Below are 16122 nucleotides of genomic sequence, written 5' to 3'. Positions count from 1 at the left end.
AATAGTTTGTGTCACCACAGTGAAAATGCTGTCAGGGGCAATGCAAATGAAAGTAGGTGCATACTAAAAATGCCATCCATTAGGCCCCACCGAGCACAAGACTGTCATATTTCATCGAATCATGTGCATAGTGTATGGGGAGCTATGGCGAAAAGTTGGTTTTAACGCAGTTGCCATTGAAACCAAACGACTTCTACCAGAAATGGTTCGAGCAATAGGAGAGGCTGTCGTTTGATGTTCCAGGCAAAGTTTAACCTTTCTACACCTTGTACAAGAGGAGAAACAAATTCAGGTCAAAGCTGTGCAGCAACGGCGGGCCAATGTGACAAGTGTGCCAAAACACAAAAAAGACGGATTTCTTTAAAGGTGCATGTCCTTCAGACCCCCAGTAACCCTGACTTTGCACTTTTACAATGATCTTAAATATCTTCTATTGATACGAATTTCTGATGAAGCTGACATTTCGCATCCATGATTCTACTTCTTAACAAAATATATTTTGTTCAAATCATTGTGAACTGTTGTACCATATAGTAGTTAGAAAATCAATTTTTACATAATTTTGTTAAAATGGTAAGAAACGGGCAATTGTGCGTGAATGATACTGCTATTTGAAGATATAAGTTTGTTCAAGGCATCTCGCTGTCATAAACAATGTTGCGAAAACACGGGGTGTTCCTTGAATCTATGGCGTCGATTTTTATTTCCAAACATACACCATAAGATCACAACAATCAAGTCAACAAACCTACAACCGCCATGCATCAGCTGTACTGGATGCTCCGACTGAGATAGTCGACAGTAACGACCGAGTCCATCACGTTCAGGACTTGTTTCATTGAATGTCCTCTATCCCAATCGCGTGGATCGATTCTTATGATGTTAATCACTGGATTGTTTGGTCCAGACTTATAGCTGGATTATTGCCGAGTATGGCGTTAAACAATAGAATGAATGAGTGCGCGAAGAAGCGCACGTAAAATGTCCAAGGTATGCACAGACTCCGGGTCAATGAACATTACTGCTTTCAAGTGGATCAGTAAAACATTATTAATATAAAACTTGTTTCGGACGTTATTCCTTCCAACAGTTTATCCAGTATATATGTGGTCTAACTTCATGAAGTTAATTAAAAACTATGAACACTCAATGCCATTTAGAAAGTGGTCAAATGTGACAAATGTTATATTTGGGAGAACACTTTCTGAGCAAAGTACAGATTCTCGTAATTAAGAACTGACTTATTTATTTTTTGCGTTTATGGAGGTATATACATAATAACCGATGTGCACACTGTGAAAATTTGCGTAAAAATAAAAATACAACAATAATAACTTAATATACTACTAATTCAATCATTAACTCAAAAACCTGCAAACAACAATTTGAAATCAGTGGCATGGTTCAGCGCAATAATGCAACTCTATTCACAGCAAATCAGGAAACGGTATTCCGGTAGTGGGTGCGCCTAATTATTTAACCTTTGCGCGGTCAATGGTCTACCAATGACATGCCATTCATTTATTTGTCTATAAATGTTAGAAAAAATCTTTGATATAACATTACTGGTCGGGAAAATGTCTCCCACGCTCAAAACATTATTAGTGTAGAGCACGAAACTTTTGTGTGGATGTAATAGTATTGTCAATATAAAGTACAGAAGAAAGGGTCTGTCTACACAACATCTGCAGGAGTCGACAATGTGTATTGCTTGCTGCAATGACTTATACAGGACACCATGTCTCCATTCTATAACAACAATAATATTCTGAATCCATTCGCCACCACAACTTCGTCAGTGAAGTGACGTCTCTAATTCCATGTCTGAGGGTACGCCCACCCCCACCCCCGTGGGCGTAACGTCTTATTTTTCACCCTGAGTGTTGCTCACCCCTGAATCCCGAATACTACACTTAACATAAATCTCAAAGGCACATGACAGAATTCGTTCTACAGGGCAGAATGTCGATCACAGTCGAAAATCTATAGAACACGTTCCTAGATCAGAAAATAAGCTTAATTAAATAAGCTTAACTTAATTACCGAAATAAAAAAAAATAACGTATTTAAGGACATTTTTAGGTACATCATTATTTATTTTTTTATAAATGTTGAATCTTACGTCCCGCGTACCACACGGCTGACTCCCTAATACTCTTTAAAAGACCCTCGAATCCCGCTTGGCAATAACTGCTCAAATCTTTCTCATACATCGGGTGATATTTGATCTTTTAACTTTGTCATTCGAATCGGGCTCAAAAGGAAGCTGTGACAGGATCAGAATGGATACATAATCAATAATCGAGGGCGGGTTAACATTGGACTAATTAACTACATTATTAATGTGACAGTGGTCTGCAACTTGATGCGGCGTCAGAGTTATCTACCTTATAATAACGACGAATGATTGGTCAGCGACGTCACCATTGACTACACATCAGTTGGGAGAGGGTTCACGTACCGGGAAGTTCGAAGCTTGCGAATTTTACTGCGACAGTTACCTGTTACACTGATGTTTATGTGAGCCATGCACTGCAAGAGAGTGAGTTTAAGTAGCCAGGCGTAAAGACGAGTAAATGTTGCTAAATAATTCACACATGCCTAACACAAATTGGCGATATGTATATTGTGTTATCCCCGTGTGGCAAATGATGGAAAACAAAATGCTGAACCGTAACTTAGTCCGTTTGAACGTACATGTATGTATTTCTGTCTTGCTGGGAGACATAGGCATAGTATGACTATGCACACTTACATTATACCGGGTACCTTTCTACCATATTTATTTGCTGCTTTTGATAATGGCTAATTGAAAAAAAGAGGAATAAAGCTCAAATTACGCAGAACAAATACCCGCCTTATTGTATGACTTGTTATGATTATATGCACCAGGGACACATTTCATTAAACAGGTAAGGAAGTATACCGGACACCTTTTGGTAAAGGATGTGCACGAGCTCATTCCCTAGTAACGGTTTCTAAGTTTTTCCTACGCCAATTTTGTCTCCTCGCTAAAATAACAAGAGGCTGGGGAGCTTGAAATGTATAATTTCCAAAGTAGATACAAAATACGTGTTCGCTGAAATGTGACTCGGATATCACTGATGAGGTAGTCGCACGCCATTATGGAACTTCTGTTTTCGAGTAGATATTTTTTCGATGTTTATGCTTCGCTTTCTTATTCAATTTCAAGGTTTAATCATATCAATGGCAAGAATGCAGTATACCTGACAACTTCCGCCATTTCGGTAAGGGATGTGGTCGTGGGATACAGCTAAGGTCTCACCAAAATCGGAATACATTGCTCTTACCCATGTATCATCGAAATGAAAACTTCATTGTATAAAAGTGTATGACATTTCCCTTGAGCAGGTGAAGGCGTGTGCAGGAGACAAGGGGTGGAAGGAGACAAGCCCAACCGGTTTGGCCTTGACCACCTGGGTGGACTCCTATGTCAATGTTATTCTCAAGGCCATGTTGGATCAACTCCAGGCGACTGAACAATACACAGCCCCGAGAACACAGCCAGGTACCCCTGCACCCGATGACGATCGTGTGAGAAGGTTTGTTGGCTGGATCGTTTCCCGTGCTGAAGCTGCCATTCTTGCCCAGGAAGAGGAGTTTGTCAGTGATCTTGTGGCCCGATCGTTGGAAGAGGCTGTCAAAGAGATCAAAGAATACGAGGATCGGGATTATGAGGAGGGCAGACTGGATGTTTTTGTCACCACAGTTGCTTCCCAAGTCATTGAGGAACTTGTACAGGAAAATGTTGCCATCAACTACAGGAATAATAATCTTGCAGCTGAAACTATTGTCTGCAAGATGAGTCAGCAAACTACACACGAAACACCTACTGTCTATAATCAAGACGAGCAGAGGCTAGACAAGTTTGCTGCTGATTTTGTTTCAGGTGTCATTGAGAAAATTGTGAAGGAACACCAAGTCAAAGATGGTTCCTCCGCCAAGTGTCTGAACGACGGGAACATGCTGAATGCGTTCGCCACTGAAATTGTTTCAGATGTTCTCGACCAAGCTAAACAAGGAAATGGGATTACACAGGCTACAGTCACTGCATATCAGCAGGATAGGTTGGACGTTTTTGCTGCTGAATTTGTGTTGAATGTCCTCAACAAAATTGTTCAAGAGGAACACTCCAACCACTCCAACCCCATACAAACTACAGAGAAGCCAGTAACACAAAGGTCTTTCAAAAACAGGAATGCGTGTGTCTCTGCAGCCTTTCAGAGGATCAAACATCCCAGTACCAGCAAACCTGTTGATGCTGACTTCCGTTACGTTTACCAACGTCTGACGCATACATTTGGGGAAGGGGTAGATGACTCTGTCATCAGCTTTGTTTTGGATGCCATACCTCAGCATGGCACTTGGTCGCAGAATTTTGAGGCTGTAGACAAAAGTATAAGAAGTGTAGAAAATCACAAGAAGGTAACATACGACCGTGTTAATTAAGTTTTCCGATTTCGCTTTATAAACTATAGTTGTTATTCCAAAATTGACGACAGAGCAGTACTTGAAATATGTGTTTTAAGTTTAACCAAAATGTTATCGTTAACTTTGGCAGTACGAATTGAAGGTTTCCGTGACACAGACATGTTGTTCAGGTATAAGTTCATGTTACGATGAGACTCTATGACATGTCCATTTTCTTTTCAGAAACATCCGACTCTTCACAGAGGAAAAGCAATGACCGCATTGATACCAGGAGAACAGGTGAATCGTCCCTCTGCGAAACCTCCCGTCATAAGATGTTTCCTGGATATATTTCAATGTAAGTTTGGAAACAGAAATTTTGAAACGTACTTTATCTTTAAACGGCACCCGAATATGCCACAATTACTTTTGTTTGTATCTTAACAATAAGAGATTAACATTCTTCATGTTCTCACCACTCTCATGATCTGGACACATAAACGCAACCATTTGCTTACCTTGAAATACATAGTCGGTGTGTTACTGCTTCCAGTGACGAAGAGCGGGCATGTGACCACCAAGCAGGAGGACGACATCCAGATGTCAACCCGGGTCGTAACACAAAAACAAAAAACGGAAAGTAACAAACATTCCACCCCAAGTCGCACGAGACGCTTCCTGGAGAGTATGCGCAATTCCTTGTTCCGTTTAGGCATTTCAAGCCCGTTGTCCCGTCGGGGACAAAAACGTAGATTTGTATAGCTACTTCTGTTTGTGCATCTCAACACGACACCGATATGTTCCGTTAACTTTGTAAAATATTTAGCTTTTTATACGTCTGAATTTTCAAACATTTTGAGATTCAAAACCAACAACCAGATCCCTAACTGTATATTTTTGGAAAATTGTAGTTTATTATATCGGTTGTGATGGAAACTTTTGTACGTTACAATATATGTGGGATTTTTTACATGTTGTTTGTTATTTGTGTTACCACTGCGAATAACGCCATGATGGCTTATGCTATGAGTGGGTGAGGTATTCGCGGCTGCCTTGTTACCAAAATGCCAAACTCAGTGGGAGTTGTGGGTCATATCGGTTCCCCGCACTCTGTGCTCGTGAGAGATGATAAGACAATGAGGAAAGGGTGGATATAATGTGCGACCTGGCTGATAGTACTACCAGGACACAGTGGATTGTTGCTGTGCCATAAACCACTGGTTTGCCACAGTACTCAACCCAGAATATTTACAAGCAGCGTGGTAAAGCTGGAATATCGCTGACTGGCCTAAAACAATATCCACTGCGATTTTACGAGGGCATCAAGAACGCAGGTGCGACCAGGAATACACCGAGGGGATCCGGGTTGTAAAGGCCGGGAAAACGTGTGCAAGGCAGTGAGATATTGCTGTATTTGTATAACAGTAAGTGAGTGAGTATGGTTTTACGCCGCTTCTAGCAATATTCCAGCAATATCACGACCGGGGACACCAGAAATCGACTTCACACATTGGACCCATGTCGGGAATCGAACCCGGGTCTTCGGCGTGACGAGCGAAAGCTTTAACCACTAGGCTACCCGACCGCCCCTATTTGTAAAACAAGAAATGATTATAATTACCTGTAGATCATTAACGCAAACCTAATGAGGAGCCGTCCCTGCAGGAAACGTGTTTTACAGAATTTTAGAGACCATCATTGCCCAGGATTTCTTGAATATTCTTGAAATAAGACAGTAAACCCAAGCACACACTGGTGTTTATTATCCCCCGCCACGAAGTGGAAGGACAGAAAGGAATGGGTACTTTCCGTCACGTTTCGTTTCCGGAGCAGAACTCAAAAACCAAGAGAGATATCTTAACCAAACTTGGCACATAGATAGATCTAGCGGCGAACTGGTGCATTTTGACAGTTTGGGATTTTTGAAGAAAAAAATAATTCGGTTTTCCATGGCAACGACTTTGACTTAAACTGAATATGGCGGCATTGGCGGGGGATATGAGTATTTCATGCTTGTTTTTAATAGTGATAACTTCCCGGTATGTCTTGGCTACCCTATCGCTTTCGTATATGTTTGAATGAAGCATGAAATGACAAAATATGCGTACGAATAGACGGAATCACAGTAAATGTCACTAAATTGGCTCACTGCAAGTGAACCAGGCGTATAGGTTGAGGAAGGTAAGCTCGAACATGCTGTGTTGGTTGGAGTTAAGCTGTCTGTGTTACACATTCACTTCAACTCTCTAATCGCTGAGAGAACTACCACCGACGGCTGTCAAAAGAGGTAGTAACTCACGTCTACTTTAACGACCAAGGTTGAACCAATCCCGAACTTCACAAGCAGCGGAGAGGCCAGTCTTCGTGACTGCATTTGTCGCATGTCTAATGCCATGTAATGTCTCAAACATAACACAGCTCTCCGCTTTATATATGAATTATAGTGGAGGTGAAACCTTTGTCGCAAAACAGATATATAAGTAACAAGCGTATAGTCGACGAAGTCATCTATATCCCCCGCCATTTTAACACGTTATGGTCCCAAACCGGGTAACTGACCCAACATTTCTCTTAGGCCATGTCAAAATAGCTGCAATGGAAATTCTAAAATAAATATTTATAAAACTCCTAAATAGCAAAAGGGACCAGTTCAGTATATGTCTGGTAATCATGCAAAGTTTTGTAAGAAATTATTGAACGGTTTTTGAGTTACGCTCCGGACACGAACAGCACCCTTATAGAACCTAAGTCCAACTTGTTGCCATGGAAACGTAAAATATAAAAATTAATAAAGTTCCTAAATTGCAAAAGGCACCAGTTCAGCATGAGTCTGATAGACATGCAAAGTTTCGTAGAGAAATATTTAACGGTTTCAGACTTATGCTCCGGAAACGATTTCGGGACGCACACACGCACACACGGACGGAACCCATTTCTATATCCCCCGCCAACTTCGTTGGGGCGGGGGATAATAAAGAGTTGCTTCCATTCCCAGTTCAACAGCTGACTTTAAGAACGCATAGTCATTTTTATACACGACCGTGGTTTTCAAACCATAATGAAATTTGATACTTTTTTTCAGGAAGCGGCATCCAAATACAGATGGACGGCGGATAGTTCAGGATTAACTTCTTTCTTTTATTATTTCGGCGGGAGGGAAATTTGTAGTCAGCGGGACATGAAACACAAAAATAAGTGAGGACGCCCTCATCTTCCCGAGGCAAGGGTCAATGGACGACAAAAGTGGAAACTGGACTTTGTTAGTCAGTTAACGCCCTTGCCTCGGGAAATTTGGACGCCCAAGAGCAAGGACTTGCTGTCATTTACTATGGTATTGATGTTACTGTATACCTTCCGTAATACAGACGTCGCAAGTTATGCACATATAACATAGGTGTATTCAAGGATGAACTGTCCTCTCACTTTGGCTTTCAACCTTTGCGCCAGACTCTTTGACTTGAAGACGATCGACCCTGAACACCACGATCAGCAATATTACATCTAGGATAACGCGGGCCGTACATGATCAACTCTTGACCAGTCAGGCGGGAACACTGACATAAAACCAGCCATAAATGTCACAATCTTACCACCTGGCTCTCATTTCGAGTTGCCCGTTACGACAAGGACATACTGTAGACATGTTTCGAATGTGCGACGTTTCAGATGGAGTAGGTTCTTCTCTCAGACTGGACACGTAGCGGTGCCAGGAAACGTGGTGACATATACATCGGGGAATATTTAAGTCAGGCTCCTGTTTCTTGTGGAGTAGTTGATAACAAAAGAATTCATGTTAATAATTTTATTTATATATTCATGTAATACACAAATTAGAGGAATATCACTTAAACCCCAAGAAAGGCAATTACAACTAATCACCCGAGAACCGTAAATAGAATTAATAATATACTGGACAGGACTTATGTATTCCAACTTTGGTAGGTTTGGTTAATAATGCTTTAAAGAAATCTCTGAAGACCTATATTTATATGTGGTTCTCGTATAAATTACGTTAAGAAAGTTTTCGCCAACCTCTCAATTCTCCACGAGCGGGTGTTCTACATGATATATTCAAGTACAACTCACGTTGTTATACGGTAAAGGTTGGATCGTCATCTGTATATTGCAACATCGGGCCTCCAATTCAGCCTAGGACGAGTCAATTATGTAGCCTCGACACATAAGCCACGTTGATTTGGTTTCTTACAGTAATTGCAGTTAATCAGGAGGACCGTCTCCTTGCATTTGAATAAACACTTATTCATATGTGGTCGAGCTATGGTACTGTCCAGTAGACCTCTGGATGAAAGAAATCAGACTCTTCTTAACCATCTCTGGTAGATTGTTCAGGGACAACTACGAACTGTAATCAAAAGTTGAAGGACAACTACGAATTGCAGTCCAAAGTTCTGGAAAATGTTCTAGGAATACAGCAATGGTTTGAAGCGACTTAAATTGTCAATGAATTGTGAAGAAACATTGACATTAGCTACTGAAAAATGTGATTCTCACAATCACTTCTAATACCACGAAATAAAAGCATACACTCAGTCGACATTGATCAAAATAGAGACCCATGGACAGCAAAGTTCAAAGTAGAATATGCGTCCACAGAAAAGGTTGCCGAGTCCAATCCCACGAAGAACTGGTGGAAAATGGTAAGTGGCCACAGGTCCCATTGTTCCTGTCATCAAGTTTCGAGGATCCAGAAACTATACCAAGAACATTACCCTGTTCAGTAAGTTATTTTGGGTTTTTCACACTGTTAACCTTGCCGATCCTGTTTCTGTGAGAACACCCACCCATTGTACCAGTACCGGAAACCCTTGCCTACTGTGTAGAATAACAGAATCATATTTAGTCTCATGACCTTCCATACTCCAAGACACTTTTTTCACCAGATGTTAACTCTGTTTTGGTTTTCTTTACATTACACTCAAAATATTTAAATAAGTATTTATAGGGTGAAACAATCTAAATTTGCAGATATCTGAAGACATTTCCGTTTGTGCCTGAAGCCATTCAAGGCATGTACTGACAAGAAGCATACAAATATGTAAACAAGCTGGGCAAAAGATGTGGTAAGCTTCGTTAATTACATTGATAAACTTGTAGATCACTTGTTAGGTGTTGAACAAGGGGGTCAGTTAGGTTGGCACACATGCAAAACACAAACAACATGATGTTTGTACCAATCACAGGAATAGCATATTGTCTCTACACTTGCATCCACCTGTGATCTACCTGTAAGAAGCACATGGCATGTGTGTAGTTCTACATCCCGACACCATGTTTTGTCTTGAAACACCCTTCAACAGATCGGCCCACATTGATGCATATTGGCACATGCCCCTTCACCTGACTCAGTTTCTAACCTCCAAGCTATCCATGCTCGAGAGATCTCACTATTCGGTCCAGCAAATGTTTCAGAGTAAGTTACATTCCTGATATTATAGTCTACTTCACATTAACCACTGTTACAAATGAAATCATCTTGTTCACTGATTATTAAAGTCTTTCTGAAGGTAAATCTTACTGACCCACAATTTGATTGAGTAAAGCAGCCAAGCAAATAATCTTGACCTAACATTGACAATTACATACATATACATATACACATAATATGTAAACAAATCACAATTCAAACTATTTACAAGATGATCAGTCAGATATCAAATAATGTTAAACTAATTACACAAATTATTTTCAGGAAGAAGTTTGCATCTGAATATACTATACAAATGTACAATGACAATGTACAATAATTACACAATAGTTCCACTGTTGAAGTACCTCACGCACTGTGTCAGTGTATCAGTACTTTCAGATAGTAGCTTCTGTTTCTATTCTGACAATCATTCAGTTGTAGTGAGTGAGTGAGTACGGTTTTATGCCGCTTTTAGCAATATTCCAGCAATATCACGGCGGGGGACACCAGAAACAGGCTTCACACATTGTACCCATGTCGGGAATCGAACCCGGGTCTTCGGCGTGACGAGCGAACGCTTTAAACACTAGGCTACCCGACCGCCCCTCATTCAGTTGTAACCAGATAATTCAACACCCAGACATTAAAAACGTACATACCAGATTAATGACATATTTTTTATATCTCTGTTAACATTCTTGCTAACTGCAGAAAACCTTCTGATACACTCGGTGACAGAAACAGACTTACAGACAATATGGTGCCATATATATGCTCATGGAGAAGAATACGAACATAAATATTTGAAAAGGTGTTGCACAAATCCTGATAACTTTAGATAGAAACATCCACCAATACTAAAAATGTCAACTAACAAATAGTAACTAATCTTAATTCTCTTAAAGGATGTTTTATAAACACAACGACAACATGTCATGTCCTAGGTTTCTGCTCTACATGGGTCGACTAATTACCCTTTAAACTTCCAGTATTAACCTTTGCCATGTTTTCCTATGGCAACACATTTTTTCATTTTTTAATTTACAGATACATCACAATCACAAGCCACAATCACAAAATAAGATAATAATAGTTTAGATTAATGTTTATAAAAACCACTCATAATGGACGAATTGACTAAACAATCATGCAAACTTAAAGTAACTATCAACTTGTTGAATCATTCCAATGCTTTGTTGGTAACATGTTACAGAAGAGATAAAGATCCTGCCCTTTAACCAATTAGTGCATTAATTTCTTGAAACAAAACCTCCAGACCAAAACAACTTCAATCCATTTAGAATAATAAAAATACTACACTAGTTTTTTACTAATCCCAGCTTATTCTCAAGCAATGATATGTAAACCATACAACACAAAAAGTTTGGCTGAAGAGCATGGGTAGTCGCACAAACAACTGATGTCATTCTGCCTATCCTGTAAGCCATTTTACACTGATAAAATACAGAAGCACTTTCAAGATACCGTTAAGAACTGTGAATGTACCTAATCGTGAAAGATGATTTGAAGACGAGATTCCAAGGAGTGTTACAAAGCAGCACAACAAGTGTCAGTTGGGGGATGGACACAGAGGGCTTGACTAGTGAAGGTGCAGCAAGGACCTTCTCATGAATGCATCCCGCAGGCTGCAGAGAGTTCCATTCATAGAGAAGGAAGTTCCTTCCATGATAATCTATGAAAACATCTAGTCCTTGTTACAAAACCCACTATTTGTATAGACAATTATGTTCATAGCTATAATGGACTTTCTCATAGTACAATGACGAGGCCGTGAAACCCCACTGGGAAAAAAACCACTGTAGCCATCTTTACTACATACACTGATGGAACGAAGAAGTGAACAAAGACAACTGTAGGGAAATAAGCTTGACTGTCAGTACATTTGAAATACAATGCATTCAAATTCAACACGTCAGAATCAAATGTTGAGATGTATTTGTGTGCATTGTTTCCAATGCATATTGGGTAGATGATGCTGGGGACCCATGATAGCATCTTTTACTTGTATAAAACTGTGTTCCCTTATTCATTGCCATCAGTTTGATAAATAGTGTCTGAAAGGTAAGGGGGTAATCATTTACCCGTACAAACAGATGCTCAATAATTATGTTTTTAAATACATAAAAATAACAAAATGGACATTCGTCTGCAAGAAAAGGGTACATTTTTTATCCCTTCCAATGCGAGGCATATGTAAAAATAAATCAGTACTACAGAGGCTTGATATTATATTTTTAGAAAACATCCTGCCCCAACTCCCTGAAAATATAATGGTTGCTCCCCAACTGGAATAACATGCACTTTGTGAACTGAACAATGGACTGAGTATAATATTAACCAATAACCCTTAAATGATAGTGCCTAACTTCAACACAATTCAAGTTACAGAACACTCAAAATACATATTAGCCAAATATCAAAGGGAGATAACTTTGCCACAAGCGCTCAAATGCCTCCACAGGAAATGACATCACACAAGCGTCTGCATCAAACACCCAACATGTTACAGGGATCTGTCTAGGATTTTAGGATTATATATTGTTTGTTTGTGACAGATGTACAACTCTCCAGAATGTTCAGGGCCAGAGAGTGTTGCTCAAAGATAGGTGAAACCCACGAGCACGGGTATGGTGCTGACAAACCTAGAAACATAATTAGGGCGAAATGGGATTCGAAGCCACAATCATAGGTTTCTGACGTGCCCAAGGGATGCAACTCTGCACAGTGAATCGCAGCCCCTTAGACAACTGGGCCACCCGTGCCCTCCTATCTCAGATGAACAGGAATATGAATTATGTAGACTGGCGGCATGATTTTGAATATATAAAAACTGACCAAACATCTTCTGCTTGGCTTCTATTTCCACCCATCTGTCCAGAGATGAATGATATTGTATACCAGGTATTGTACCCACCTATTGACAGAGACAATCAGATATGTCATTCTATCAATATATAAACCACTTGACATATTATGAGAATCAGGAAATATAATAAAAGAAAGAATATCATATGAGAAGAGGGAATGGAGAGAAAAATATCCCTATCAAAGATGTAGTATAATATATATATATATATATATATATATATATATATTGAAGCTTAGTTCAGTCACAAAGGGACAGGATACCAAAAGAAAATTACCATTGTCTTTCTGACATGCACATGTTAGTTAATATGCCTTGGCTGCCATTTTATTAAGTATCAATTACAAAAGAAAGAAATATAATAAAAGATAGCATATTATACGTGATACTCATTGATGATAGTTATAATAGACTAGGACTCAGTAGTGATGGGGATTAAACACCAGTCACCACTAGAACCAGACTGTTAAGAAAAGAAAATATACTGTTTCAAGAACTATGAACGAGAGAACTGTTTGCATTTCACACACAAGCACAATCATACACGTCCTCACTTCCTTCAGAATGCCACAACACAAAATATACATATTCAAATTATGAGTATTGAGAATAGACCAGTAGGTTACCATGGTTATCATGACTTGACATGATGGATAGGAATAATTAGTACAAACAAATAATGACATGTTGGTGTTGATGTGAATACTCACATTGCCAGGGTATAATCATGATTCCAACCCTGTAATATATTCAGTGACTTTGGATTTCAAACAAGCCACAAGATTATACAACGATTACATCCAGTCTTCTTGTGGCATCCAAAACAACCTGACAGCATTGAAAGTCAGATTCAGCCATACATGCATCCCCTACATCTCCAAGGCTAGCATTTCGGTAAACCTACACAAACCCCTGGATCCGTTCTTGGATTCTTGCAATCTCAAATGACCCGACTTGATTTCCATTTGCTTATTTGATTGGCTACACAGTTTGGTCTAACGTACCAATCAGAATGCGAGTTACAAACCAGCCTCAATGTTGGGTTGGCCAGTCCCATTGATTATGATCATGTTTGCGAAAAATTCAACATTGAAAAACTGACTGACGAGAAAGCCCTTAAAAATCTTCTTGACGGAAAGGATGTCTTCATGCCCATCAAACTGGCGGTGGCTTTGGTTTTTAGGTAAAATAAGTTACCTCCCTTACCCTATCCTTATGTCCACATTTGATTGTCGGTAAAATGTTAATGAAAATCAAGGGCGGGTAATTTGCGATCGTGAGAATGATGGGAATGGCTCCAGGGGTTAGTGTCGTCTACGGAAATGCGTGCCATGTAGATCTACAGGATGGCAAACAAGAGCAACCCTCAATCTTGGACTGCTGAGTCAGCTTGTTTAGCCAAGTATTGATGATAAAACAAAATCCAGTGTTGGAATTAGGGAGTGTCCTGGGGTGATTGAGGTAAGCTGGTACACTATCTTTAGCGAGGGATCCATAATTCTGTAATTATTGGTTGTGACAAACGCATCCTGACTTTCAAGCATATTTTCAAACACTGAAAAGTGTACACAAACCTATTTCTAAAATAATTTCAAGCACTCAAAGAATTTTAAGCTCTAAAAAATACTTTTCATGTGTAAATGTGATAAGAAAGTCCACCATTTTTTATCAACTTATGGATCTAATATCTCAAATCTGTCTGTTATTTCCTGCTCAAAATGAGTCTGAACATGTTTTTCAAATTCTTCCTGCGGTACAGTTTCGGGGAAAAGGTCATTGCACATGGGGCATATCCGTTCTATCTGCCCTGGTCGTAAAGTTTCAGGTGCACTAGAGTCATCAAAACATTCAAACACATGTGTCTGGAAGTCTTCCATTGGCATCGGCGCGAAGTCTCTGGAACACACAGGACAAACCTTCTCTGCTGACTCTGCCTGATTGGTTTGTCTTGGACCAGTCTGTGTCCTGTGGTCGCTAGGCGATGCTTCTGTACCTGGATATGCCAAGTTGGGTCTTAGTTCTGGAGGGACTGGGAAAGCTGGAGTGTTGTCTTGAACCATCCTGAAATCATCACTAACAACTGCCTGGTACTTTCGTCGTGTGTTTGGTTGAATATTTTCATAGCTACTCTGAGGTTGAATATGAGCTCCATTGATCCGCCATTGAGACTCTGAGAATGGTGAGGATTCTCTAACATTTCCCTGTGTATCACCTGCCCTCACAATCACCTCTGATTTGCTTCGTAGACTACTGAGAGCATTGTCTGATGGTCTTCTTCTGAGAACCTCTGATCTTGAATGTTCCTGATTTGATACAGACATCTGGGATGTGGTGCCATGTGAACTATTTGACCTCCTTTGTGAAGAGTTCCAAAGGACTCCATCAGAAATTCGCGATGTGGGTGCAGCCCCAGGAATCCTCCGGGGAGATAAATTATCTCCATCTTTCACGTACACTCCTGTCTGGGGCAGCTGGGAGTTGGTCGGAACAGTTTCCCAACTTGGACCAAGACCATTTTCTTCATTTAGTACTCGTTTTGGAATACCGACATTTGGTTCACTCCTGGCACCTACCATGCCACTTGTTCTGCCTGAAAAGATAGACATATTAATTTTTTTTGCAAATTTTAGCCCCTTAAACTGCAGCCAACAATTATCATAATCCACTCTCCGATTATACCCCTTGCTCTCATTGAATACATTGATTGGTAGATATTTTTCTTTAAAGTGGAACAGATCAGTGCCATGTTAAAAGGGATGTCAGCCCTGTCACTATTCCAAGTTTTATGTAAAGTTCAGGCTTTTCAGTAGTCCCAGCAGTATGATCACTTTGAGCAACTGCAGAAGGGCCCTGTGGAACTTTTTCATTATTTAATATTTTGAAATGATAAAACAACTTCAATGACAAGAATATCATGCATCTTAAAATATGTATTGTCAGGATAAGAAGCTTAAAACAAACACTGTGAACACCTAGGGATCATGGTGATTGCAATTTCCGCTGTAAAATAGGTGACAAACATAGAGAAATAAATGACAAGAGAAACCCAAGTGAATAACGATTATATGGACCATGATGAATCATATCAGTGTGGTGCTGACAAACCTAGAAACATTAATCGGGGCGAACCGGGATTTGAACCCACAATCATAGTTTTCTGGCATGACCAAGGGACACAACTCTGCACCGCGAATTGTGGCACCTTAGACAACTGGGACACCACTGCCCCAACACAAACATGACATATGACAATTAGCCAGTATTTCTTCCTGGCTTCCATCTTTCATTATTTTCTACAGATCTCACATCCCCCATGGGGATTCCTGGTTTAATGCATGGTCAGGTTTGGTCACTGACATGGCTGATCGCATGTCAT

The 16122-nt window shown here is 40.0% G+C and overlaps 2 protein-coding genes across 8 annotated transcripts in view; one reads left to right on the top strand and one right to left on the bottom strand.

Annotated features, from left to right (window-relative positions):
- Nucleotides 1–2395: 2395 nt before the first annotated feature.
- LOC124116782 lies at nt 2396–5401 on the top strand. Its single transcript, XM_046478292.2, has 4 exons — nt 2396–2542; nt 3373–4446; nt 4675–4789; nt 4985–5401. Exons 1-4 carry the CDS (start codon nt 2528–2530, stop codon nt 5191–5193), a joined length of 1413 nt encoding a protein of 470 aa, XP_046334248.2. The 5' UTR covers nt 2396–2527; the 3' UTR covers nt 5194–5401.
- A 2817-nt stretch (nt 5402–8218) lies between these two features.
- Nucleotides 8219–16122, bottom strand: part of LOC124116760 (tax1-binding protein 1 homolog) — a 36688-nt gene continuing 28784 nt past the window's right edge. For all 7 annotated transcript variants that reach the window (XM_048382565.1, XM_048382563.1, XM_048382566.1 and 4 more), the window contains one exon: nt 8219–15336. In XM_048382565.1, coding sequence (XP_048238522.1) covers nt 14420–15336 — 917 coding nt within the window. In that variant the 3' untranslated portion in view covers nt 8219–14419. The remainder of the gene's footprint in view (nt 15337–16122) is intronic.

This window comes from Haliotis rufescens, unplaced genomic scaffold (genome assembly GCF_023055435.1).
Source record: "Haliotis rufescens isolate VD_foot unplaced genomic scaffold, xgHalRufe1.0.p SCAF_4, whole genome shotgun sequence".
Taxonomy (NCBI): domain Eukaryota; kingdom Metazoa; phylum Mollusca; class Gastropoda; order Lepetellida; family Haliotidae; genus Haliotis; species Haliotis rufescens.
This window is presented reverse-complemented; position numbering and strand designations above follow the sequence as displayed.